The 26912-nt window shown below is 48.1% G+C and overlaps 1 protein-coding gene across 1 annotated transcript in view; it reads right to left on the bottom strand.

Annotated features, from left to right (window-relative positions):
- CUX2 (cut like homeobox 2) overlaps positions 1 to 26912 on the bottom strand; it is a 95057-nt gene that overhangs the window by 34766 nt on the left and 33379 nt on the right. The window contains exon 2 of the mRNA XM_058158695.1: positions 47 to 157. Coding sequence (XP_058014678.1) covers positions 47 to 157 — 111 coding nt within the window. The remainder of the gene's footprint in view (positions 1 to 46; positions 158 to 26912) is intronic.

Here is a 26912-nt window from a genome sequence, read left to right as displayed (position 1 = left end):
ATTATTGACTTAAAAATTTAAGTTTTGAGGATGCAAGACATCCTACCTCAGGTACATTTCTTTTAAATTCCTGACTGACTTCAATTAAATGCTTGTGCGAATGTTCGCTTTCCTCCTGACGGGCAGCCAGTTCAGAAGCCACAGAGTTCAGTTCCTTCTGGAATGAAAGAAACAAACAAACAAACAAAAAAGGAAACATTAGGAGAAATGCAAGAACGTGAAATGCAAATATTTTCCTCAGCTCTTTTGCAAGGCTATCTTGAGCATCATAAAGGCACCAAGTAGCAAACAGCCATCTAGTCCTGTGGCCACCAATAACCTGCTGTGAGTTTTGAAAACTCTACAATTTGTTTTGGACCTTAAATCCACTCAGTTGCCACACCTGGACTTTCAAGTCAAGAGTAGAGAAGGTATGGAATAGGACAGGGGTCTGCAAACTTGGCTCTTTTAAGACTTGTGGACTTCAACTCTGTGAGTCTTAAAAGAGCCAAGTTTGCAGACCCCTGGAGTAGGACAAAGCCAATTCTACACGAAAGGGACCATATATGTAGTGATGCCTGTCACTCCGTCTAACAACCCCAACATCTCAAAAAGAGGCCAAATAGTGCATTCACAAAGGAAGAAGAAACCCAGATCAGATTGGTTTGCATGTAAACAAATAAATACAGATGGAGGGGTGGTCAAATTAATGAAGCACTCGAGGGATCGATGTTTTTAAGAAGCAGATTTTATTTATTTTTTATTTTATTTATTTTTCGCATTTTTATACCGCCCTATCTCCCAAGGGACTCAGATTTCTTTGGGGTTTTGTTGTTTGTTTTTTCCCCCTTAGCAACTGCAAGGAAAACATAGCAAGCGCGTCAAAATAATAAGAGCACCATATTGCGGTCCATCGCTACCATCCGCTAAACGCATCGACCATGGAAGGAAGCCGTCCAGATTGTGATTAATTTAGGTGCGTGGCTTTTGCGTGTGTGTGTGTGTGTGTGTGTTTGTTAACAATCTTTAAAAATAATCTGGATGGCTTTTGAATTGCATGGGATTTGGAGTAGGGCTTTGGGAGGACCTTTTTCTGCCGGCTCGGGAGTTCTGGGAGTTGAAGTCCACCCATCTTAAAGTGCCCACGGTGGAGAAACTCTGCTCGGAAGCAATTAGATCATCAACTGTTTCCCAGTTCCTTCCTGCCCTGATCTTCCTGGGTCCATGGACGAAAAGCCAGATGGTTGTTTTCCAAAAACAAAAAAACAACAAAAAAACAACAACGACAGAGCCCGGCCTCTCCCCCAAGGCAGAAATGCAGAAAAGAGGTTGCCATCTTTCTGATGCAAGGAAGACAGGAGCGCAAGACAGATAGCAGCATGACAGCCCCTCGGTAGACGGGGCCATTTCCAGGAGCCATCAATCATTTTCCTACAGAATATGTAAATTCCAGATGCTAAAGATGTATGGGGCGCGTTACCGGTGTGGTGTGTGTGTGTGTCGATGGCGTGCCCAAGCCGCCCAATGAAGCGCCTTCCGGTCTCAGGTGAGCCGGAGGGATGTCAAGGTTTCTGCCTTTTATTGCATCGTATCAATATTTCACCATTGGATATAAAGGAAAGGGGAACAGATTAAAAAACATGACCCATGGGGAAGGAGGGGAAGAGAGGGGGGGGAGGGAGGGAGGGGGGGAGGGAGAGAAGAGAGAGAGAGAGAGAGGAGAGAGGGATGGCAGCAGTGCCTTCCTGTCCGAGAATGCTACACAGCATCTCTGCACGAGTCCCTGGCCTCCTTCCCAAAAGGCATAGAGTCACACGGGCGGGCAACGATGAGGCAGATATAAAAAGAAGAAGGTGAACCTGACAGCAGTGGCGGAGGGAAGGAAGGAAGGAAGGAAGGAAGGAGATGGAAGAAGGGAAGGAGAAGGGAAAGGAAGGAAAGAAGGAGAGAAGGGAAAGGAATGAAAGGAGAAGGGAAGGAGAAGGGAAAGGAAGGAAAGAAGGGAAGGGGAAGGAGAAGGAAAGGAATGAAAGAAGAAGGGAAGGAGAGAAGGAAAAGGAATGAAAGGAGAAGGGAAGGAGAAGAGAAAGGAATGAAAGAAGAAGAAAAGGACAAGGGAAAGGAAGAAAGGAAGAAAGGAAGAAGAGAAGGAGTGGTGCAGAAAAAAAACAGATGGAGGAGAAAGACAACCATTTTGTGAAACAACCTACAGCAGTCTGTCAAAACTCTGCCTCCCCCAATCGCCAGACAAATCACACACACACACACACACACACACACACACACACACACACACACACACACACACACACACACGGACAGACAACAGGTGATGGAGTGGACAAACAGGGCCTCCAATGGCCCAACTACTAACTAAGCTGACTGGCCGGTGGGTTTTAATCAGAAAGCCAAAAGAACAACTAAACGGGGGATGAACCGTTAACCTGGACGAATCAACTGAAGTCATTGGCACTCTGGAGTCGCCAGCAGATTCCCTCTCCTGGTACAAAAATCCTCGCCCACCCCAACTACCCCCCCCCCCCGGCCTGTGCCTCCCACCTCTCCAGACCCACCCACCCCTCTTCCACGAGAACAAACATCTCGCACGCCTCTGAAAACCGCTGTCCTTCCGTCTTGAGATGCCAGTACAATAATTTCGATCAAGTATCCGAAGCCAGAGATTCCATTTTAGATTAGGGGAGATGACAGCTGAAAAGGGGGGAGGGGGAGGGGGGGGAGTGAAACCATCTCGAAAGCGCTTTGTGGCGCCAGGGACGGACTCCTCCAGGAGGGGGCAAAGGAGACTTGGGGGGGGGGGGCTGAATACATTCAAGGTTTATTTAGCCCAAGAAGAACGAATGGAACTGCTGCCAGATAAAGAGGGAAGATAAAATACAATTCCTGCATCTGATGGCAATGGCCCTGTTCATTCATCCTCCAGCCCAACCCAAAATTTCAAGCTTGCAGACTGGCTGGAAGTCTCAACCTCGAAGCAAAGCCAACAAGTAGCCTTAAGGCTTAAGTCAAGGAGCCGTTTCTTCCCACCAGTATGAAGGTGGAAGGAGGAAGAACTCCAGGGCTGTAGCCACCTAGATTGGTTGGTGACCTGGAGCAGGAGTCTCCAACCTTGGCAACTTTAAGCCTGGTGGACTTCAACTCCCAGAATTCCCCAGCCAGCAAAGCTTGAATTAAGTCACAAATAAATCCAAAAGCAAAGCTCTTGAGCCTCTGGTGGCTCAAACTGCTAAGACAGTCTGTTATTAACAGCAGCTGCTTGCAATTACTGCAGGTTCAAGTCCCACCAGGCCCAAGGTTGACTCAGCCTTCCATCCTTTATAAGGTAGGTAAAATGAGGACCCAGATTGTTGGGGGGGGGGCAATAAGTTGACTTTGTATATAATATACAAATGGATGAAGACTATTGCTTAACACAGTGTAAGCCGCCCTGAGTCTTTGGAGAAGGGCGGGATATAAATGCAAATAAATAAAATAAAATAAAATAATAAATAAATAACTTTGGGGAAGGGGCCGTTTGGAAGAAGGTGATTTTGGTGGGGAAGGAGACCCATGGGGCTCACCCAGTGGTGGCTTGTCCCCGGTTCGGACCGGTTCACAAGAACCGGTAGTAAAACCAGCGGGAGGCTCCGCCCACAGACCCGGATGTCAAGATAGGCGATCTGCATATGTGCAGAAGCTTGGCGCACGCGCCAGCCAAGTGAGTAAAGTAGTAGAAAGTAGTAGATGGCTCACCCCATCTTTACCGGATCCACTTTTTTTGCAAAGGGGCTGGACTACAACTCCCATCACTTCCACCCACTCCTCCACCAGAATTTCCTGTTCCTTTGGTCCAACCCTTCCTCATCCTCTGCTCAGACCCACTCCCCAAACAGGTGTCTCCTTTCTGTCCCAAACAGTCCCTTGGAGAGGGCCAGCGGCAACCGGTTCCCCACACCGGGGAGGGCTCCAATCACAGATGCACAAGGAGGAGGAGAAGAAAACACCAAATTCCAGCCATCAAAAGATATGCAAATTGGCTAATCAAGCAGTCTATTATGGCAGATCCCGGCAGCAGCAACAATCCTACGAGATAAGTGATCAACCACTAATATCCAATTGTGCGCCGGCGTTCCTACCCCATAGACGTGTGTGTGTGTGTGTGCGTGTGTTAAAAAAAGCATTTCTAATTACAGCAAAATTGTCTTCCCCCCCGATAACATTTCATCAAACTCAAGATGGGGAAAAAAATAAATCTGTCAGCAATAAGGATGGCGGATATATTTTTCCGTTTGAGGAGGGAGGGGGAAGAACCATTCCTGGGGAAGGGGCACCAATGGAAGACGGGATGAGAGAAAGGGCTTTGTACATTTCAGGGATTTGCAATAAAAGCTGGGTTTCTAGTCCTCATGGTTGAGCCCCGAAAAGGAAGATTAGCAAAGTAAGCAAGCTGAACAAATTCCGGACTAAGTCTCCCCTTCGCGTTAGGAGAGAAAACCTTGAATGGAATGGAATAGAATCTGGAAGGGACCTCGGAGGTCTTCTAGTCCAACCCACAGCTTAAGCAGGAGACCATATATACAATTTGAGACAAGTGGCTGCCCGATGAAGCACCCACAACTTTCTGGTGGTGAGCTGTTCCACTGGTTAATTGCCCTCGCTTATTAAGGAAGTTTCTCCTTAATTCCAGGTCGCTTCTCTCCTTGATAGGTTTCCATCCATGGTTTCTTATTCTGCCCTAAAACAGGCTTGAATTCAGAATTATAACTATAATTCCGCTCTGCTCTGCAGTACCTCAGATACCAGGAAATTGGACATAATCGGAAATCCCTCGCAAAACTTTTCCACTTCTATCTATCTTCTCCATAAAAAGCCCAATCAGAGACTGGCAGCTTTCCCAAAGCTTAATCTGAGTGGCAGGATCCTCTCCCAAAAATAACATATGCTGCCATTCTTTCCCCCTCCTCAAACCCTCCCCCCCCCCCGCACTGCCTCCATTTGAATGTGTGTCTCAGGCACTGGCTATAACTTTGTCAGTTACAATTTAACTGCCAATTTAGGCAGGAAAGCTCATAATTAAGAGTAAAGGAATGAGAGCGCTTCGGTTATTGATAGACGGGGAAATCCTGAGCTTCCCTGGAGCCTAAACGACGTTGTTCCTAACCCCTTCTTGCTTTGGCATCGGAGACGGAGGCAGATTTGGCAGGTAGGAGGAAAAATGCCGGAGGGTGACAGGAAGAGACTGGACGGAGGGATATTCTCCTCTTCCTCCTCGGAAGCCATTGGAGAAGGAGCTATCTCTCCACAGGGCAAAATGTGGGAAGGGGAAATTGCTGACGGTGCCCGCTGGATTCTGGGAATGCCAAGGCTGGTCAGACCGGGAGGAGCCGTGCCCGCTGGCGGGTCTCAAGGTAAGCGCTGACATCGGTTTCCTGCCTCTGGTGGGGAGAGGCAGTGTGGGGGCTTTTAAACGGCAGGAGGAAGACGCCACGAGGGCCCCCCCCCCCCCGGCCATTATACACTTTTATTGATGCTGTTTCTGAAGAAAGCTAATCGATATATTAGATTTCCCCCAGAAAGAAAAACAGCAGTCGCTGGAGAGTTTTCCAACCGGAGTTTGCAATGGCACAGGCTGGCTTTCCTGGCTGCCTGCGGGCGCCAACAGCTTGCCAAAGAAGAAGAAGAAGCAGAGGAGGAGGAGGAGGAGGTGGTCATCTTTAATCAGTGTAAAAGGCTTTGGGTCAATTCCACTAGGCCAGATCACCTGGGCAGGTTCCTTGGATTTTCAAAGAAGAAGGGAATGAAGTCACCACCGAGATTGGAGAGGCCTCTGAAGCGGCAGAAGACAAAGGGCCTCTTAGAACTGCAATGGGGAAAGACTGTCGCCTACCACAAAGGTGGAGAAAGGTGATTTTTTTTAAGAGCGCTATTTCTCTACCTAGGCAACTTGAAGACGGGTGGACTCCAACCCCCAGAATTCTGGGAGTTGAAGTCCACCCACCTTCAAGTTGCCCCGGCTGAGAACAATGATTTAAAGCCTTGGTTAGACCAACCCACTGAACTCCAGAAACCATAAGAGTCTGTTCTTTAGGGAAGCCAAGAGCCTGGGAATTCCGGGAGTTGAAGTCCACCTGTCTTCAAGTGGCCCAGTTGAGAAGCACTGCCTTAGAGAAACAACCGATCTCATCCCAAGACTTCAAAATAGCTTTCCAAGATCTTTTTGGGGAGTTTCACTGTTGATCCCAATGTTGGGGAATTCTGGGAGCAGGCATTGGAGAAAGCATTGGAGAATGTCAACTGGGGAATTCTGGGAGTTGAAGTTTCACCCATCTGAAAAGTTCCCAAAGTTGACACAACTCCTGTTCTGGAGACTGGGGACGAAGGATGCCTGCTTACCCAAAATTTATCTTAAACCCACATCAAACCTAACCCAATCATCCGTAACGCGATTACACAACCAGGCAGTGAGCAGGGACTTATGTGGAGAAGGCAACATTTATCCAAGACTGTAGGTGGTTTAGGGGAACCCGAGAAACAAAAGGGAAGAATTGGGGAGGGGGGGAATCACACAGGCACAGAACCTGAGATCATTTTATCTTTTGGGGGGGGGGGGATGGGAAGGACTGGGGATGGTGGGGGGTGGGTCTGCATTGCATCTAATTGCAATCAAGAGCAGACATCTAACGCAAGTGACGGGCTCAGCAAAAAAGAAAAATTTGCTGCTGAGAGGGGCAAAATCTTTGTCTAAAAATAATCAGCCATTCCACACGCCACCGGTTGTTGTTGTTGTTGGGTTTGATCCCCCTCCCTCCGTCTCTCCCTTTTTGCTAGAATGGTAATCGATGCTGGAGGCTTTGAATTCCATCAATTTATAGATCTGCCCCAACTCTGCGCCTGCCTGCCTGCCTGGCGATTGTCTGCCGGCAGCGAGCGGGGAGGCAGGAAAGCCGCAGCTGCACACACAACACACACAAACACACACAAACACACACACACACACACACACACACACACACACAGAGAGAGAGAGAGTGGGGTTCAGAGAAGCTCGGGGACCTTCTGCGAATTCCTCGATCCCTTCTCAAATATCGTCCATCAGCCTAAGGCCCAAACCTGCCCATCAACCTTTGGCGTACAGGTACATAGAAAATATACACGCCAGGCTATGCAAAATGTACCAAATGCATCCAGGCAGCATTCTCCTGGCATGTTTGCATGCATGAGAGAATGGACACAGAGCATCTCGACTGATGCACACAAACCGGCAGAAAGGTAGGTGTATCTCTAAGCTGTGAGAAAGGGGATGTGTGTGTGGTGGGGGGGCAGAAAATGGATGGAGGGAAGGAAAAAACGGTCCCTGGAGATTTTCTCAGCAGTTAAAGATTAGCCCGAGCTTTCTGAGATGCCAAATTTTTTGAGGGTTATCGATCAATAAATCAAATCAGCGTCCAATCAATCGCCCAATCAGGAGCGTCTCGCCGATGCATTACTGCTGGCGCCTTCGAACCCGGCCCGGCCTTCGGTGGCTTTCATCAAAACAGAGCTGGTCTGGCACGGGGCCAGCTCCCACCCTCTGCCTCCACAGACTCGGTGGCGCAGCAGCCTGGCGCAAGAACAATAAATTTCTCATCTAACAGCCGATCAAGAAACAAGGTGAACATCTGTTTTGCTGCAATGGAGACGCGTGCCGCACTTCTGGGGGAGCTGCAGACCGGCTTCAGAGGGGCCCCCACACACACAAGACTTCTTCTGACTGCTAGGGGCGTGCACGGCTCTCCACACAAGTGGGGGGCATTTGCACATCTGTGGGCGTGTGTGCATTTGCACTGCCATAGGGGGAGAGAATACCCTCCTATTAATTGAGGAAGGGAACAGTTGCCCCTTGCCCAAGCCAGCTCTCTCGGCCTGCATCTTCTCACCCCACTGCAGAAGGAAAAGGGGGGAGGGGGGGCTAAAGGCCGCTTGTCCAGTCAATAATAAAAGCTGCCCAGGGATGGAGGCGGTTTTATGATGCCCATTAAACAGCCCTGTAACTCCATTAAAAGCTGTTATGCCAAGTATTTCTCCTCACCCATAAACAGGGTGGGTGGGTGAGGTGGGGGGTGGGGTGGGGGACTGGATCACCCAGGAGGCTACCGAGCCCATAGCAAGGACGGCCAAACTGCAGGAAGGAGGACACTTCAATCCCACAGCCCCCTCCCCAAAGTGTCCCTAGGAGCTCCCGCAAACCAGAAACGTGAGAACGGGGAAAGTGGGTAACGGTTGTATCTCAGGAGGTGAGGACCAAGGATAGCTTGCCCCTGCCTCTGGAGGTTCTGTTGGGCTGCTGAGGGTAAGAACCGGATCAACTGGCTTCTCTCTTGCTTTATTTTGGGGTCACCGAGTTCCTGGGGCAAAAAAGAAGCCAGATTCTGATTTTGAGGAGCCGGAAAAACCTCACGATGATAGATCAGCTTCACTTGCCTCTTAATAGGGGGGTGAACTGCTTTGGGGGGGGGAAGGAGGGTCAATCTGGGAGCTGTAAAAGAGGTGCAATGCCCCCCCCCTTAAAAAGAGAAGGGACTGGCCGATCCCTTGACGTGGCAGCCACGCCTTGTCCCTTCCCACCTTTCTCCCTTCTTTAAACCCGCCACCCGCCCCCAGCCCTCAGTTCTTCTGATTCACAGGTGCATTTTGACACACATTGCTTCCCTTGGGGGAGGGGGACAACCTGGGGGGGTGGGAGACGGGAGAGGCATTCATCATCTCTTTATGGTGAGGCTGCTCTGAGTCCAGGGACTCTCTGCTTTCAACCCCGCCATCTGCCAAGCATCAGATCAAAATCTGAGTTGGATTCCATTAAACGCAAGCCTCTCTTTCTTCCTTCCTTTCTTGCCTCTCCCTCTCCAGCCCCCCCACCCCATTAAAAAAGAAAGAAAAAGAAATACTCGTTTTATCTTGAATCTGCCCTGAATAGGAGTCTCTCTCTCTCCATGCTTGTTGTTTTCACCAACCAAGAGAAGCAGCATGGAAAACAAATAAGAAAAGGCGGTGAACAAAGGAGCCAGCCTTGAACTGGAGACGCTGAGGGTCACTACCCGGCCCCACGAGAGTCACCGTCCGAATGAAGCTCCAATCTCCACTCCCTAACCGGCCTCTTCCTCCCACCCCCCAGCTTGGACAACCTGTCTGGAAGGGTGCAGCTGGGGAGATGCCAACGCTGGTGAGAACCATCGGTGGTCTTCCTGACCTGGAATCGTACAAGTATTGCTCTGTGCGCAAACTGCACTTTAGGAGTCTGGGGGATCTGAATTGGACCCCCGAGGCGCCTTCAGCGGATGGGATGGTTCTGAAGCTTTGTGCATGGAGATGTGGTCCATCTATACGCAGGGTCTTCTCAAGAGGATGGGTCCACCATGCACAAGTTGGATATTGTTGTGGTCCGCCAGCAGCCTGTGGAGCTGGCAGTGGAGTCCGACAGCAATGAGACTGAGGAAGAACATGGTCCAGACCTGGAGGCTGGGGAAGGCCCGGTTGGAGGCAGAGGTGGGGCCAGGACCATCGGGGAGTGAGGTGCGGACTCCGGAGCCTCCAGAGGCTGACAGTAGGGAGGCAGAGGAACAGGAGGAGCCTGTTCCTAATGCACACATGAAAAGAGCTGCCAGAAGGCAAGATCAGCTCAAGCGAAGAGGACGACTCGGGAGTAGGGCCAAGAAATGATTGGCCCCTCCCATAAGGCTTAAAAGACCAGCAACGGCGTCTGGGGTCTTTGTCAGAAAGCAACGTTGATGGACTTGCTCCTTGTCTTGCTGCATTTATTTCTTGTCGGCGTCTTCTGCTTTTGAACTTTTGCCGAGAAAAACCTTTGGCAGTTGGCCTAATTAGACCAAGGTTGGTGATAAGACTGAAGAATTGTGTTATGAAGAATTTGCTTTGATTTAGTTTGGACAGAGGCTGAGAAGGAGTTAATTCTCAGCTGTTCTAATAAAGTCTGTTTGTTTTTGAACTTATTGCATCTACTACTGCTTAGTTGGGCCTGGGTCACAACAGATACCCTCACACAATGAACGTGGCATTACGTGTCCCATCGTGGCCTCTGTTGACTTTCCCTGGCTCACAGGAAGACCCGCTGCTCGTTGGTTCAAGCATCTCCCCTGCGTGCTATAAGAAGAGGCCAGCCTTGGTCCTGGTCACTTCCGGCGAACAAGCCTTGTGAGGCAGAAACTAAAAGACCAGCTTCTCTTCCCCACAAACCAGCTTTCTAACCATGGCTGTGCATGACGGGGGCTGCATCTCAATGGGTTTTGAAGGTGCCACGTTGGTGACTGCTGGCCTCAAAGCCTGATTTAGAGGCTGGGCCAGAGGTGGGTTTCAGCAGGTTCTGACCAGTTCTGGAGAACCGGTAGCAGAAATTTTGAGTAGTTCGCAGAACCAATAGTAAAAATTCTGACTGGCCCCGTCCCCATCTATTCTCTGCCTCCTGAGTCCCAGCTGATCGGGAGGAAATGGGGATTTTGTAGTATCCTTTCCCTGGAGTGCGGAGGGAATGGAGATTTTACACTATCCTTCCCCTGCCACGCCCACCAAGCCACGGCCACAGAACCGGTAGTAAAAAAATTTGAAATCCACCACTGAGCTGGGTCCCAATATCTTGTTTAATCATGGTATGTATCATAACATACTAAACTAATCCATACTTTACAGTCACAATCGATAGGTTAAAGTACGGGGGAGTACGTTTTTTAACATTTTGGGCATTTAAATTAGTTTTTTAAGGGATGTTTTTAATTATTGTGTGTATTTATATTTTATCTGCCTGTTCACCGCCCTGAGTCCTTCGGGAGAAGGGCGGTATACAAATTAAAATATTATTATTATTATTATTATTATTAAAGTGCCGCGGACAGAAGAAGAGATGGGAGAACCGTACGTCTGCAACAGTACAGGTCTCCTGCTTGAGCAGGGGGTTGGACTAGAAGACCTCCGAGGTCCCTCCCGACTCTTTCTTTCATTATGCTGCATTTCAGCCTAAGGATGAGCCCTCGGGCATGTGTGTTTCCCACCCCAGTTCAATTGTTTGGGGAAGGAAGAGCAAACACCCCACGCTTGCATTGATTAGGGCAGTCCATTGTTCGCCCACAGTGCATAAGTAAATACCTTTTAAATCCAAGGAGAAAGATATCAAAATAAGACCGAATGCTGTCCAATCCCCTACGAGGGGGGAAGGGGCTTAAATAAATGTAAAAAGAGGCAATTGGATTGCTTTTGCTAAAGGATGGGGAGGAAAGAGACCGACCAACCGACCCGGCAGGCAGCCCTGGGAGAAGGAAAACTGGAATGATCCAATTCCCTCTGTGGTACAGTAAATAATTCTTTATTACACTTTGATGTATCTTTCCCCTAATGACTTTTAAGGGCAACACAATAAAATTGAAAAAAACAAAAAGAAAAGAAAAGGTGGTGTGGGGGGGGGAGAAGGGCTGCAAGGAACGAATGCTTAATATTCAATAAATGTGTCAATTTCGCATAGAGAGGCAAATGGGCCTCTATTGAGGAATTGGTAAATTTCCTTGGAGGAAAGTAAGTGCGTTTTAGCCTTCAAGGGGTCCCCAGCGAAATGGAAATGGAATGTGATTTGTGATAAAACTCAGCTGCTCCATAAAAGACATTAAATAAATGTTGCTCTTTCACTTGCGAGATACGGAATTGATTGCATTATAGACCTGCTCCAAGAGGCTTCTCCCCTCCCCTCCCCTCCCCTCCCCACAAGGGATCCGGCTGGTCGGGCCACATTTTAGAAGCTGGGAGAACAGAGGCGATTTAGATGACATCTTAACTCACCGGCTAATGGCGGCCACCAATTTGGAGGTGCAGAAGGAACGTTTTTTTTCCTGCCTCTGACTTTATTATTTCCTTTGAGGCAAGAAAGCCGGGACCCTGAGCCCAGAGGGGATCAGATCTGCAAGCCAGGGCCAAAAAATTGCAGGACATGAGGGGCCCCTTGATGCTCTCTCAGTTTGCTTGCTTTCTGGCTGATCTTTCACAACTCAAAATAGGTATCACTTCATTCGGGTCTGCCAGAACACAAGCAAGCAACTTTTCACTGGGGGTGGGGTGGGGTGGGGGTTCAAAGCCCGGCATTTTTCCCTGGTTCCAAGTAAAAAAAAAAAAAAAGAAAAATCACGTAGAGGAAAGAGAAATGCCAGGAAGGGATGACCTTGCCGTGGTCACCGCCAGGCCTACAAACTCCCTGGGGTATTTCCATCCAGGTCCATAAACCCCAACTTGGGTGACATCTTGAAATGCAGCTTTCCTGCCTTATGGGGGTGGGGGAAAACAGCTATTTTTCCCAATTCCGGGAAAGCTTACAAAAGCTTTGGGCCGGCAGATGAGACGCTAAGCAGATTGTATCCAATTCAATTTCCCTTAATCTCCTTCTGATCAGACTCAACCGATGGGCTGTCCCAGTCCTTGGGCACAATTTGACTTTGAGTGACGGACCTAGGCCACCTTCCAAGAATTGCAGGGAAACAGGGCGGAAACCTCGCCGTCGAGGCTATATCTATGTTCAGATTGACTTCATTCAATAGGGTTAATCGGATTATTCCGCAGCCTTGGATTTCAGCATTGTCTCCTTTATGTTACAATAAAATCTTAGCCGCCATTCAGAGGCTTCGAATTATGTCCCTCTTAAAACCAAGGGAGGGGCGTGCAATCGGTTAGACACCAGTGGATAACTTTATTGGGTCACTTAGTCCAGGGGTCTCCAACCTTGGCAACTTGAAGAGGGTCCTCATTTTACCTACCTTATAAAGGGTGGAAGGCTGAGTCAACCTTGGGCCGGGCTCGAACCTGCAGTAATTGCAGGCTCTGTTTTCTAATAACAGGCTTCTCTACTGCCTGAGCTATCCCGGCCCCTTGGTTAACCCTTAGTACATTGTAACAGCTGAGGCGAAGCACCCATCAATGTGAGTGAGGTTGAGTTGGCCACGCCCACACATGACCACCGAGCCACGCCCATCCAGCTGGCCATTAGGGCAGAGAACTGGTTTTTAAATTATTTGAATCCCACCACTGGTTTTCAAGGAAAAAAATCAAGAAAGTCCACCTTTGGGACAACCATGACTTAAATGATTGAAAATCTCCAGGGACCCTTGGCTGAAGTTATTCTTGGCAAAACACAGAGAACCAGCCAGGTCTCTCTAGGAGATGCATCATATCGCATTAGCAATTTGGACTGTTATTAGCCCTTTCCCCATCCAATCGGATTAATATTTTTCACTGATACAATAAAGGCAGTCCTCCCGGATTAGCAACTTTCCAATCACATTAGTGCCGAGAAATACAAATATGATACAGGAGCGATACGACAGGCCGGGATGGAAGGCCTCTTAACGCAAGATGACAGCTAAGGGAGAGTTGGAAGTTGCCGCGGTCCCAGGTGGGTGAAGGATGTGTCTTACTATAAATGCCAATGCGGCATCACCACGAAATGGCAAATGCCCTTCTAGTTGGAGCTTCAGGTGGGAAAATGAGCCCCCTAACCTTACTCACAAAGGGGGAGGCTAAGCCCCAGCTTTTCCGTTGCACCATTAGAAGAACTCAACCAGGATGCGCTTCTAGGTGAGATAATTAACAGTGATGTTTCATTTGTTTATTTTATTGAAAAAGCTACTGGCTTACTTTCTCTGGTCTGGGACATAATATTTGCATGGATCTCTAATGATTGCAGCTTATTCAATAAACCTCAGTTAAACCAACCACAGTTTAGCGCAAGGTATGAACTCAGTCTGCTTGTGCCCACTCGCTTAAAGGAAATTTAAAACAATCAATAAAAAGCCTATAGTATTTAAGCTGTATTCTAGTTAATAAAATACTTCTAAATTCCAATGTGTCACAAGACGAAGGAGTGAGAAACCAAGCCTAAGCATGAAAATAATCTGGGAATATAATCTCTTTTTGCACACCGACGCTATTTTTTGGTGAAGCGCCAACCTTCCCGTGCAAGGAGCAATATCAGGAAGGTTGGAGCTTGGAGAGAGGGAATCGCCAACCAGCTCAATTCTTGAACAGCCTGGACCAGGGGTTTCCAACCTTCGCAACTTTAAGACTTGTGGACTTCAACTCCCAGAATTCCTCAGCCAGCTTCTGGGAGTTGAAGTCCATAAATCTTAAAGTTGCAAGGTTGGAGACCCCTGGCCTGGACGACCTAGAATGCTTAGCAGCCTTACATTTATGCCAGGAAATTCGGTTTTTCTGCTAGCCACCAAGAAGGGGAAAAAAAAGGTTGTTCTGCTAAATTTTGCATGGAATTGGTGTCCTGCGTTCCCTAACATAATATAAAAACATAAACAAATCAGTCACATCAAGACTGCATAAAGGGGGACGCAGCTTCTCCTGAAATGGCAGGAATTGTATTGGTGTAAATAAGGATAAATTCCCAAGCTTTCCTCAAACGGCAGAGCCATAGCCTGTTCTCAGCTGCGTACGGTCGCTCAAGACAGCAAGACAAGAAGATGATCAAGGAAAGGAGCAATCTACCAGTAGAACTGAAGAGAGATTTCCTGACAGTGAGAACAATTAATCAATGGAACGGCTTGTCTCCAGAAATTGTGGATGTTCCAACACTGGAGGTTTTTAAGCAGAGACTAGACAGCCACCTGTCTGAAATGGTCTAGGGTATCTTGCTTGAGTGGGGGATTGGACTAGAAGACCTCAAAGGTCCCTTCCAACTCTGTTATTTTGCTATTCTATTATTCTTTATTGGAGTTGTTGAATCCCAGGGACTAGTAAAACCTCGTCTAAATACTGACTTCACATATCGTTTAAGATATACTGTGGTTTGTTGGCTTGGATTAGGATGAGTCACAAGACCTCTTATGGTTTGCAAAGCTGACTTATAACTTGGAGCTTTCCACGCTGCGGTTGAATTAGCACGGTTTATGGTTAACCACAGCTGGGTAGATTCACACAACCATGGTGGAAAGACGTAAGCCACGATGTACAGACGAACACCCCACAAAGCCAAAATAAATCCACACAAAGCTGGCGTGAAGCTCAGCTTGAGGACACCTTAGCGAGAGGTGTCATTTTGTTATTGGTGCGAGAAGGGTATCTTGGCTGCCCGCAAATCGGGCCCAACAGTCAAAACCAGAATAAAATGTTGGCTAGGGAAGTGAGGGACAGCACTGGCTGAGAAGATGATGATCAATGGACTGGCAGCTGTCACCGCGTTTGCGAAGCAACCAACTATTTTGGAAGCCCACATCAACACTGGAGAATGTTTGGCAAAGCCCCCGCTTGCAAATTGTGTTAGGCGGGATTTATAGGCGAGGGCAGCGGAGATTGTACTAGGCGTCCTTTCGGGGCCGTCTGATGACTTAATTGCTCCACTGCTGTGCAAATTTCAGGCACGTGCGGTCTCTTAATGATGTTAGGGTTTTGTTTTTTTAAAAAATAAAATTTCTAGGAGGTGGGAGGTGGCCTCTCTGTCCCACCTCCCCACCCCGATGCCCAGCCAAGCACCCAGAGGGCTGGAGCCTCCCGACAGAGGCTGAATGGAGGCCAAATGTCCATCTTGCCTGAGGATCAAGGCTGGAGAGAATCTCTTTGAGATGCCCAAGAAATGGAATTTGCCATGAGCAAAGTGGCAGAGATGCAGAAAGGGGAGGGAGAATACTTCCTAAGGTCTTCCAAGGGTAGTCAAGAGAGAACATTATCTTATGCAAGCTCTGTATTTATAAGTCAGTTCCACAATGTAAAACTTAAACCATTTCCCACGGCCCTTCCGAGTTAATGGACTCGTTGCTTTTCGATTGAAGCCTAGCTTTGAAATTGATATAGACTTGGCACTGAAATTACTGTACTTCCGAAGATCTAAAGGTAGTTTAGAGAGAAAATCGTCTTATGTAATAACACAGAAAAGTCTGTATTTATAGGTCAGTTCCAAAGTTTAAAATCTAAACCAGGATCTCTCAACCGTGACCGCTTGAAGATGGGTGGACTTCAACTCCCAGCGTTCCCCAGCTGACATTCTCCAATGCAAAGCTGGCTGGGGAATGCTGGGAGTTGAAGTCCACCCATCTTCAAGCGGTCAGGGTTGAGAAACGCTGACAAACCATTTCCCACGCTCCTTCTGAGTTAATGAACTCTTTGCTATTAAATTCCTACACCTTTGAAATTGATAGGAAGCTACCCTATTAGGCACTGAAACCGCTCTGGCTTTAGCTCTTCTAGCTGGTGTAATTTATGCTTCCACTCCATGCTGGTCAATTTCTGTGACATCTGCTCTTGAGCCGAGAGATCTTTTCATCTGCAACCAAACCAGCTTCCAGGTCCAGAATCCTAGGAAATTAGGAATCTGATCCACCACCACCCGTATATCACTTTGAGATATATACCATATTAGCCAAAAGAACTGAATTATATTGCATTCATGATGCAATTAAACACTTCACTAGGAATCAATGTAAAACCGATGAGGCCTGAAAGTACTGCATATGGCTTAGAACATTATAAAACATTACCTTCACTCAAATCCTTTTCAGTAGCAATTTAAATCTTCTTACAGTTCCTGCTGCCAATGGTAAACCGTCTCCTGATTCATAACAGCACAAGGGGAACGGAGGAATTTAAAAAAGAGAAGCGGGGAGGGGTGGGCAGAGATTTATTCAACTACTAAATTACCCATGAAACCGGAATAGCTGACAGTAGTAATCTGAATTATTATTAGGCCTGGCAAATCATCTGCATTAGCCAATTTAAAACTACAGCTCACGGGGTAGAAGCCGTTTAATGCAGTCAGTGTTAAAAGGACAATCGTTGGTCTCCATTTTATTGCTGAAAAGGTTTAAAAGGTCAAGAGATAAAAATTACAGGCAGGGGCAAGCACAGAGTCCGGATTTAGAATTTCTTGGCAGCAGTCACTTTCTCTTCCCAGCTCCTGGGGTTATGAGGCTACGAAAGCTTAAAAGATTTGTTTCCAGAAGAAGGGTAGTCGCTGATATTTTTAAAAAAATCCCATGCCAAAGAGACTCCTCAATTTCTGCTCTTTTTCATGTTTGCTCAACAACGTCAGGACACAGCCTGAGACTTGGGGCATGGGTGGCATGATTGGGTCGGTTTAGTCTTCTGAGCTTTTGATTGCATGTTGGAGCCCATCTTCACCAGAACATGTGATACACCTGGGGCTACCAAACCTCCATGCTTGGAGAAGGGTTCTGGGACTAATCTGTAGCACAGGATTTGGGGGGTTTGCCCATGGATTCCAGACAGAGGTCTATTCAGATGTAGGAAAGTTAGGGACTTGAATGGGAAGAGAAAAAATAGGTCCTCCAGATCATAGCTGGCTGGAGAATTCTGGGAGTTGAGGTCCACGAGTCTTAAAGCTGCCAGGTTTGAAGACCTCTGTCTTAGTGTCTCTTCATGGGCTACAAATTCAGTCAAGCCAAAGCCCTCCTTTGCAGTCATTCTCCATCATCCAAGTCTGCTGCCACAGGTATTTTATTTGTTGGCGTTGGTAACCCACAGATATTCCTTTAGAAGCCAAGGAGACCATCTGAGAACAATGGGCAGCTATGCGAAGAACAATTCTCCTGCCATAAATTATGGCGAGGAAAGCAGCAGGGAGCCTCATCACATTAATATAATGAACAATAAACCGACAGTCAATCAAGGCATCATAAATCCACAGGTTTTATGAAGCTGTCTGGGGTGGCGGGTGTCTCCTCCCCCCCTCCTCCCCCCCCACACATCGGAGGCACATCACCGCTCCATTTATTCACGTCTAAATGCAGCCATCCAGGGTATATTTCTGCTCAGGAGATAGAAAGACCGACAAAATTAAAGCCAAGGATCTGCTTTAAATCTCACCAGCCAGGATGACCGTAAAAAGACCCCTTCTCAGCCCCAAAGTGGGTGATGGATTCCCTGGTCCCAGGATTGGCAAAGAGAGAGATGCACGTTTTGTCCAGAATGAAAGGGAAGGGGTGACATTCGATTAAGGAGGATTTGCAAAGTGGCTCCATTCCAGGTTGCATTCCAGAGTGACCGTAGTCCAGGCATCCAGGGAAGTGTCCTTTTATAAGGGCAGGGCGCAACGTTGAGGAGAATCCCAAAGTTCCCCAAGAAAAGATCCCCTGGTAGGTTGGGGGATCTACCTGGCTCCAGGAGGTGGGAGATGCCTTATTAAAAACCCCTGGGTGAAGGTGGGCTCCTGCTTGCAAATCGGCTCAAAGAATAGAATAGGATCGGATTAGGGTAGGATAGAATAGAATAGAATAGAGTAGAGTAGAGTAGAGTAGAGTAGAGTAGAGTAGAGTAGAGTAGAGTAGAGTAGAGTAGAGTAGAGTAGAGTAGAGTAGAGTAGAGTAGAGTAGAGTAGAGTAGAGTAGAATAGAATAGAATAGAATAGAATAGAATAGAATAGAATTTTTTATTGGCCAAGTGTGATTGGACACACAAGGAATTTGTCTTTGGTGCCTAAGCTCTCAGCATACATAAAAGAAAAGATACATTAGTCAAGAATCCTAAGTTACAATACTTAATGATAGTCATAGGGAACAAATAAGCTATTAGGAAACAATATCAATATAAATTGTAAGGATACAAGCAAGAAAGTTACCGTCATAAGTGGGAGGAGATGGGTGATGGGAATGATGAGGAGATTAATAGTAGTGCAGATTTAGTGAATAGTTTGACAGTGTTGAGGGAATTATTTGTTTAGTAGAGTGATGGCATTCGGGAAAAAACTGTTCTTGTGTCTAGTTGTGCTGGTGTGCAGTGCTCTATAGCGTCGTTTTGAGGGTAGGAGTTGAAACAGTTTATGTCCAGGATGTGAGGGATCTGTAAATATTTTCCCAGCCCTCTTTTTGACTCGTGCAGTATACAGATCCTCAATGGAAGGCAGGTTGGTGGCCATGGTTTTTTCTGCAGTTCTAATGATCCTCTGAAGTCTGTGTCTGTCTTGTTGGGTTGCAGAACCAGAGGATAAGAAGATATATATATATATAAGAAGAGAATTAAAGTGCAGTTTGGAGATGCAGAAGGGACTTTGCCAAGGTGCAGGAGAAACAGGGACAGAACCAATTAATGGACTCCAAAAAAGATCTCGAATTGGAAAGGGCCCTGCAGCTCCACAAACTTTATAAGGTTGACTAAACCAACAACGAGAGAGCTGGGGCAGCACCTACACCTTGCAGGAAGGCCCCCCCCACTCCTTCTCCAACCACTGGCCCTGACTGGTGGGCGATGGCCCAGGACCCTCGGCCTGGCCAGGGTCTCCAACCGATGACGAATGGAGCCGGAGAGCAGGGCGGAGAGCGGCCAGGCCTTGTCTCTTTAACTGAGCCCAGCCGTGCATCATCCTCTCGCCTCTCGTTCTCGGTTTTATTAGCAAAGCAGCTGAATGTTTATACTGGTGGGTATTACATTTGCCACAACAATTACAGTATGACAAATGGCGCATCAGCGTAATCCATCAAGGGAGCCCAGACAGGAATCCTTTCGGCAGGCCGGCCATTAATTCTAAGGCTCCGTTCTCAGGGGCCCCATGTTTCAGTAACCATGACAACGCCAAAGACGCCGAGAGGAAATGGCATCTCCCGCCATGAAAGATGGGCACCTCGTTGGCGCGCTGGAACTTAACCTTTCAACACCTGCCTGTCGGTCTCCTCGGCAGGGAGGAGGAAGGCGCCGTCCGAGGCTCCCGGGGCTGGGAACGGACGAAGGGGCTCCGCTCACCTGGGGGGGTTCACTGGGAGCCCCCCACTTTGAAGGGCAGGGAAGCAGAGCCTGGAGGTGTGGGGGGGGCATCACCCTCTTCCCCCCACCCACAGGGGCCATTTCTAGCCCCCCGCTAGGCATCACGGTTCAAGCACAGGTCGTCCTCGACTTAACGGAGCTCAACGTTTCTGTTGTTAGGATTTGTTCAGTGAGTTTTGGCCCATTTTACGAACTTTCTTGCCGCCACTGTTAAGCGAGCCACTGCAGCTGTTGTGTTTTTCTAGCACATTTGTCGGGTGAATCCGGCTTCCCCGTTGTTTTTGCTCATCGTAAGATAGCCAAAGGGTCGCCAAAGTGAGCCCGGGACACTGTGCAACCATCGTAAATGTGAGTCGGTTGCCCAGCATCCAAATTTTGATCAGCTGACCACGGGGATGCTGCAAGGGTCATAAGTATGAAAAATGCTCATCGGTCGCTGTTTCTGTGCTGCTGTAATTTCAGACTAAACAGGTGTAAGTCAAGGTCTACCTGTATGCATTCTAATGTAAGCCAAGCATGGTCACCTACACACAGCAGCCCTCCTGCTGCAGGTACATAGAAAGAGGCGAGTCCTGGCCAAGGTGCGTGCCGGTCCCTATGCAACCCAGACTTCAATTCTGGCCCTGGGCATCAGATCCCAGAGCCTTCCATTCCTGCCAAAGTCATCCAGCTAATACCGAAGTCAGTCTTGAATGGAGATTTACTCTCCCAGGTGAGAAATGGGACCAGCGCTCATCCTGGCTTCTGAACAAGGCCAGGAAACCAGCAGGCAGAGTCAGAGCTACCTCACCTGTTTTATTAAGCCATTACGAGAATCATTTTATTCCCATTTATAATGTTCAATACATGCTCCGAAGCCTTTTCTAATGCAGTAATTAGATGGAACACTAGATAGATGGATTAAATTGGAAGCGGGTTTTATGCAACTGCGCTGTAACTTTATAGCTTGATTTAAAACTCAGAAAAGGAGCTTTAGCAAAAGGAGGAGGGAGGGAGGGAAAGAAGGAAGGAAGGAAAGATGAGAGAGGGAGGGAAAGAGGAAGGAAGGAAGGAGGGAGGGAAGGAAGGAAGGAGGGAAAAGAAGATGAGAGAGGGAGGGAGGGAAGGAAGGAGGGAGGGAGGGAAAAGAAGACGAAGGAGGGAGGGAGGGAAGGAAGGAGGGAGGGAGAGAAAAGAAGATGAGAGAGGGAGGGAGGGAGGAAGGAAGGAGGGAGGGAGGGAAAAGAAAAAGAGGGAGGAAAAAGCGAGGGAGGGAAGGAGGGAGTGAAAAGAAGATGAGAGAGGGAGGGAGGAAGGGAGGGAGGGAAGGAAAGACGGAAGGAGGGAAAAGAAGAGGGGGGAGGGAGGGAGGGAGGGAGGGAGGAAGGAAGGAAGGCAGGAAGGAAGGAAGGAAGGAAGGTTCCTTTGCCTAGAAGAAGATCTCCCTTGCTTCACTTTTTAGAATAGGTGAAAATTACCTGCCCACCAGGAGACCCACCAGCTTCCTGAATGAGTCACTGCACCCAAATCTACCCCCTGCAGGGATACAACAGAGAGAAGAGAACTCTGCTGCTTGGCTGCACCCCCTCCAAGGGAGTCTCTAATTCAATCACATTCAATGGGGCAGAACAAAATGGGGGAGGGGAGGGGGAGGGGGAGGGAGGATAGAAGGCAAAGAAGGGAGCAACCGTCCTGGATAACGGAGCCTTTTTATAGTCTTTCCTTGGGAGTTACAGATTTTGCTTAAATTTCCACTGTTGGCCTCATGTAGAGCTAGTCCTCGACTTACGACCACAAGGGAGCCCCATTTCCCACCGCTAAGCAAGACAGTTCGGCGAGTTTTGCCCCGTCTTACGACTTTTCTTGCCAAGGGAATCACTGCAGTTGTCAAATTAATAACCTGGTCATTAAGCGAATCCGGCTTCCCCCCGCACCTTTGACTTGGCTTGTCAGAAGGTTGCAAAAGAGGATCACGTGACCCCGGGACCGTCATAAATGTGACTCGGTCGCCAAGCATCTGAATTTTGACCCACAGGAATGCTGCGATGGTCGAAAGCGTGAAAAACGGCCGTAAGCCGCTTTTTTTCAGTGCCGCTGTAACTTCTATCGGTCACTAAGTGAACTGTTGTAAGTTGAGGATTACCTGTACCCTAAACTCAGTGGGGAGGGGGGAAGCTCCTTCCTTACAAGACTCAAAGGGGGCTTTGAGGAAGGCTTGGAGTTCAGGAGGAACCGGCCTGCGAGTTGAAATCCATCCATCTTCAAGCTGCTAAGCTGGAGAAATGTTGCCCCAAAGAACAGATTTAAAAGGCAGATTCAGTTGGAAAGTTGAGGGAGGGGGAACCCCCCCAAAAAAGCCAATTGTATGCTTCAATTGGGTCTGTGTCTTGATGAGCTCTTCCCCCCAACCCCCAATTAATTCAGGATTCAGCAACCTTTCCAAGAATGCAAAAGGTACCTTGGTCAAGGTTGAAAAAGGAGAAGATGGGTGAGGAGGGGCAAAGCCAGATTCCTACACAGAATTAAAGAGCTGTCAGTGGATGGATTTTTATGGTAAATTCTTGCCCACGGGTGTTTTTATAAAAGTAACCTCCCTAATTAGCCCCAGAGAGATGGATTCCTCCCCCCCCCTCCTCCCTTCCTGTCTGTCCACAGTACTTAAATCATAGCAAAGCAGTTCCAAGCATTAATTGGTGGGATATTACACACATTATGGGCAATGGCTATGTCGAATTACGCTATGAAAGATTAAGTTTTGTAGGGAAATGATTTTAAGCCGTTAAACTAAAAAAAACTAACTGGGATAAAATTAGGACTGTTTAGCCAAAACAGCCTTTAAAAAAAAAAAAAAAAAACATTTCCAGAGGCTGAAAGAGGAAAAGATGTATGGCATTTAAAAATATATATATAACTGTATAATTTGTCTCTGGGTGTGATTTGTATAAAAAGACTAGCCTCTTCCATCAGCTTTTTTTTTAATGGCCCGATTGGAAAAAAAGCTACAATTAAAAAGCTTATTTCTCAAAAAGTTGGTTCTCTTAGATCAGGGCTCTCCAAACTGGGCAACCCTAAAGCTTGTGGACTTCAACTCGCAGGATTCCCCAGCCAGACCAAACTTCCCACCATGGATGGACTGAAAACATCAACGTGGAAGGTTCTTCAAAAAGCACAGATGTCCTGGGTCAGGCCCAGCTCCATCCCCTCTCCATCCAACCCTTACAAAGGCACCAAAGAAAGAGAAGGTGGAAGATTAGAAGATCAAAGTCTCTTTAAGGACCTTGGAGAGTTCATGGAGAAAGCGGAGGTTGCACTAGCTTGAGGAAAGACAACTTAGCTTCTGCCTTAAAAGATTTCTGGATCCAAAATATCCAAGGATGCTGACTGGAACTCAGGACCAAAGCATCTCCTCGCTACCTAGCCTACTCTAGTAGCACACTGAGTGTAACCCAGATGCCTCCACAGTGGTGAATAGTAAAGTGGCCTCCCGCTTAGAAAATGCCCGAGATTTTCAGAAAATAGCATCAGCAACCTGGTAGCTGCTTTCACTGGACAAAGCATGGGGCGGTGGGGAGGGAAAGAGAAGGTGAGGCCATGTAGATGAGATCTTGCGCAAGGCTGGGCTCTGTTGCAGAGCCAGACCTAGTCAAGGTCAGCCTTGACTAGGTCAAGAAAAATAATGCCACCTAGTTTGAGTCGTGAAAAGTCTACAAGAAAACTACTAAGCTAAGAGAGCATCAAGGACCCCACAGCCCGCCTCCTCCTCCTCCTCCTCCTCCTCCTCCTCCTATCCCAGCATTAACCCCTCCCTTGTAGCACTGATCATCCTCCCTAGCTTGGGTAGTGAAACATCTGCAAAAAACCCCCAAGTTCAGAGACCCCCTCATTTCAACCTTGAGCTACAAATATTCTCCTTTATTAATAATAATCTTCTCCAATCTAGGACAAAAGGCAGTAATACGTGGAGTTTTGCGCTAACGCTCCCTTCCCGGTTCCCCAAGCAATGTTAGGGAAGGGGGGGCTGTGACTCCCCGCCTTCTTCTCCAATGGCCATGCATCCCAGCCATTAATTCATCCTCATCTTAAAGCAAGGCTCAGCATCCTGGCCTTAACCCCCCCCCCCCTCTCTTGATCCCCTGCTGTCTGCAGATTGATAAAAGACTTTCATAAACAGCCCAGGCACCAGCATACCGTCTATCGATCATTCACGCAAGCAAATTTCAGGACGTGGGCACCCGGTGACCAGGCTTCTCCCAACCAGCAGCAGGAGGCCAAGAGCAGAGCAGGGCTGCCGAAGACATCTCTCAAAAACAGCCTCATTAGAAGCCCAGAGCAGGCTTAATTATTCACACGTATATAGCGGTCTCTCGCAGGTGATCAATTCAGAGGGGAAAAAAAAAAAAGATTTGGAAAATCAAGCTTCCTCCACTGGCTGCTGAAAGAGGCTGCCAAAAAAAAAAAAAATCCCACCACCTAGGCCAGGCATGAATAACAGAATAACGGCGTTGGAAAGGACCTTGGAGGTCTTCTAGTCCAGCCCCCTGCTCAAGCAAGGGACCCATGATGGCGAACCTATGGGACGCGTGCCACAGGTGGCAGGCGGAGCCCCCTCTACAGGCACACCAGCCATCGTCCCAGCCCAGCTCCACTGCGTATGCGTGTGCCGGCCAGCTGGTTTTCGGGTCTCTCCATGGAGTGCATGGAGGGGGAAACGTGTGCGCATGTGCTGGGGGGCAGGGGCGGGGTGCACATGTGTGTGGGAGGTGCAGGTTGGTGCAGGAGGCTTCCCAGGCCCAAAATGGGGCGTGGGGGGTTGCATTTTGGGGGTTCGGTCAGGCGTGTGTGCATTGGCACATGCACACATGCGCTTTGGGCACTCAACACCAAAAAAGTTCACCATCACTGCCCTAGATCATTTCAGACAAAGGCTTATCCACTCTCTTCTTAAAAATCTCCAGTCATGGAGCATCCACAACCTCTGGAGGCAAGCTGTCCCTCTGGTTAATTGTTCTCAAGTTTTAGGAAATGATTTTAAGCCGTTAAACTAAAAAAAACTAACTGGGATAAAATTAGGACTGTTTAGCCAAAACAGCCTTTTTTTAAAAAAAAAAAACATTTCCAGAGGCTGAAAGAGGAAAAGATGTATGGCGTTTAAAATATATATATAATTGTATAATTTGTCTCTGGGTGTGATTTGTATAAAAAGACTAGCCTCTTCCATCAGCTTTTTTTTTAATGGCCCGATTGGAAAAAAAGCTACCATTAAAAAGCTTATTTCTCAAAAAGTGGGTTCTCTTAGATCAGGGCTCTCCAAACTGGGCAACCCTAAAGCTTGTGGACTTCAACTCGCAGGATTCCCCAGCCAGACCAAACTTCCCACCATGGATGGACTGAAAACATCAACGTGGAAGGTTCTTCAAAAAGCACAGATGTCCTGGGTCAGGCCCAGCTCCATCCCCTCTCCATCCAACCCTTACAAAGGCACCAAAGAAAGAGAAGGTGGAAGATTAGAAGATCAAAGTCTCTTTAAGGACCTTGGAGAGTTCATGGAGAAAGCGGAGGTTGCACTAGCTTGAGGAAAGACAACTTAGCTTCCGCCTTAAAAGATTTCTGGATCCAAAATCTCCAAGGATGCTGACTGGAACTCAGGACCAAAGCATCTCCTCGCTACCTAGCCTACTCTAGTAGCACACTGAGTGTAACCCAGATGCCTCCACAGTGGTGAATAGTAAGGTGGCCTCCCGCTTAGAAAACGCCCGAGATTTTCAGAAAATAGCACCAGCAACCTGGTAGCTGCTTTCAATGGACAAAGCCTGGGGCGGTGGGGAGGGAAAGAGAAGGTGAGGCCATGTAGATGAGATTTTGCGCAAGGCTGGGCTCTGTTGCAGAGCCAGACCTAGTCAAGGTCAGCCTTGACTAGGTCAAGAAAAATAATGCCACCTAGTTTGAGTCGTGAAAAGTCTACAAGAAAACTACTAAGCTGAGAGAGCATCAAGGACCCCACAGCCCGCCTCCTCCTCCTCCTCCTCCTCCTATCCCAGCATTAACCCCTCCCTTGTAGCACTGATCATCCTCCCTAGCTTGGGTAGTGAAACATCTGCAAAAAAACCCCCAAGTTCAGAGACCCCCTCATTTCAACCTTGAGCTACAAATATTCTCCTTTATTAATAATAATCTTCTCCAATCTAGGACAAAAGGCAGTAATACGTGGAGTTTTGCGCTAACGCTCCCTTCCCGGTTCCCCAAGCGATGTTAGGGAGGGGGGGGGCTGTGGCTCCCCGCCTTCTTCTCCAACGGCCATGCATCCCAGCCATTAATTCATCCTCATCTTAAAGCAAGGCTCAGCATCCTGGCCTTAACCCCCCCCCCTCTCTTGATCCCCTGCTGTCTGCAGATTGATAAAAGACTTTCATAAACAGCCCAGGCACCAGCATACCGTCTATCGATCATTCACGCAAGCAAATTTCAGGACGTGGGCACCCGGTGACCAGGCTTCTCCCAACCAGCAGCAGGAGGCCAAGAGCAGAGCAGGGCTGCCGAAGACATCTCTCAGAAACAGCCTCATTAGAAGCCCAGAGCAGGCTTAATTATTCACACGTATATAGCGGTCTCTCGCAGGTGATCAATTCAGAGGGAAAAAAAAAAAAGATTTGGAAAATCAAGCTTCCTCCACTGGCTGCTGAAAGAGGCTGCCAAAAAAAAAAAAAAAAATCCCACCACCTAGGCCAGGCGTGAATAACAGAATAACGGCGTTGGAAAGGACCTTGGAGGTCTTCTAGTCCAGCCCCCTGCTCAAGCAAGGGACCCATGATGGCGAACCTATGGGACGTGTGCCACAGGTGGCAGGCGGAGCCCCCTCTACAGGCACACCAGCCGTCGTCCCAGCCCAGCTCCACTGCGTATGCGTGTGCCGGCCAGCTGGTTTTCGGGTCTCTCCATGGAGTGCATGGAGGGGGAAACGTGTGCGCATGTGCTGGGGGGCAGGGGCGGGGTGCACATGTGTGTGGGAGGTGCAGGTTGGTGCAGGAGGCTTCCCAGGCCCAAAATGGGGTGTGGGGGGTTTGCATTTTGGGGGTTCGGTCAGGCGTGTGTGCATTGGCACATGCACACGTGCGCTTTGGGCACTCAACACCAAAAAAGTTCACCATCACTGCCCTAGATCATTTCAGACAAAGGCTTATCCACCCTCTTCTTAAAAATCTCCAGTCATGGAGCATCCACAA

This window comes from Ahaetulla prasina, chromosome 15 (assembly GCF_028640845.1).
Source record: "Ahaetulla prasina isolate Xishuangbanna chromosome 15, ASM2864084v1, whole genome shotgun sequence".
In the NCBI taxonomy this organism is placed as follows: Eukaryota; Metazoa; Chordata; class Lepidosauria; order Squamata; family Colubridae; genus Ahaetulla; species Ahaetulla prasina.
This window is presented reverse-complemented; position numbering and strand designations above follow the sequence as displayed.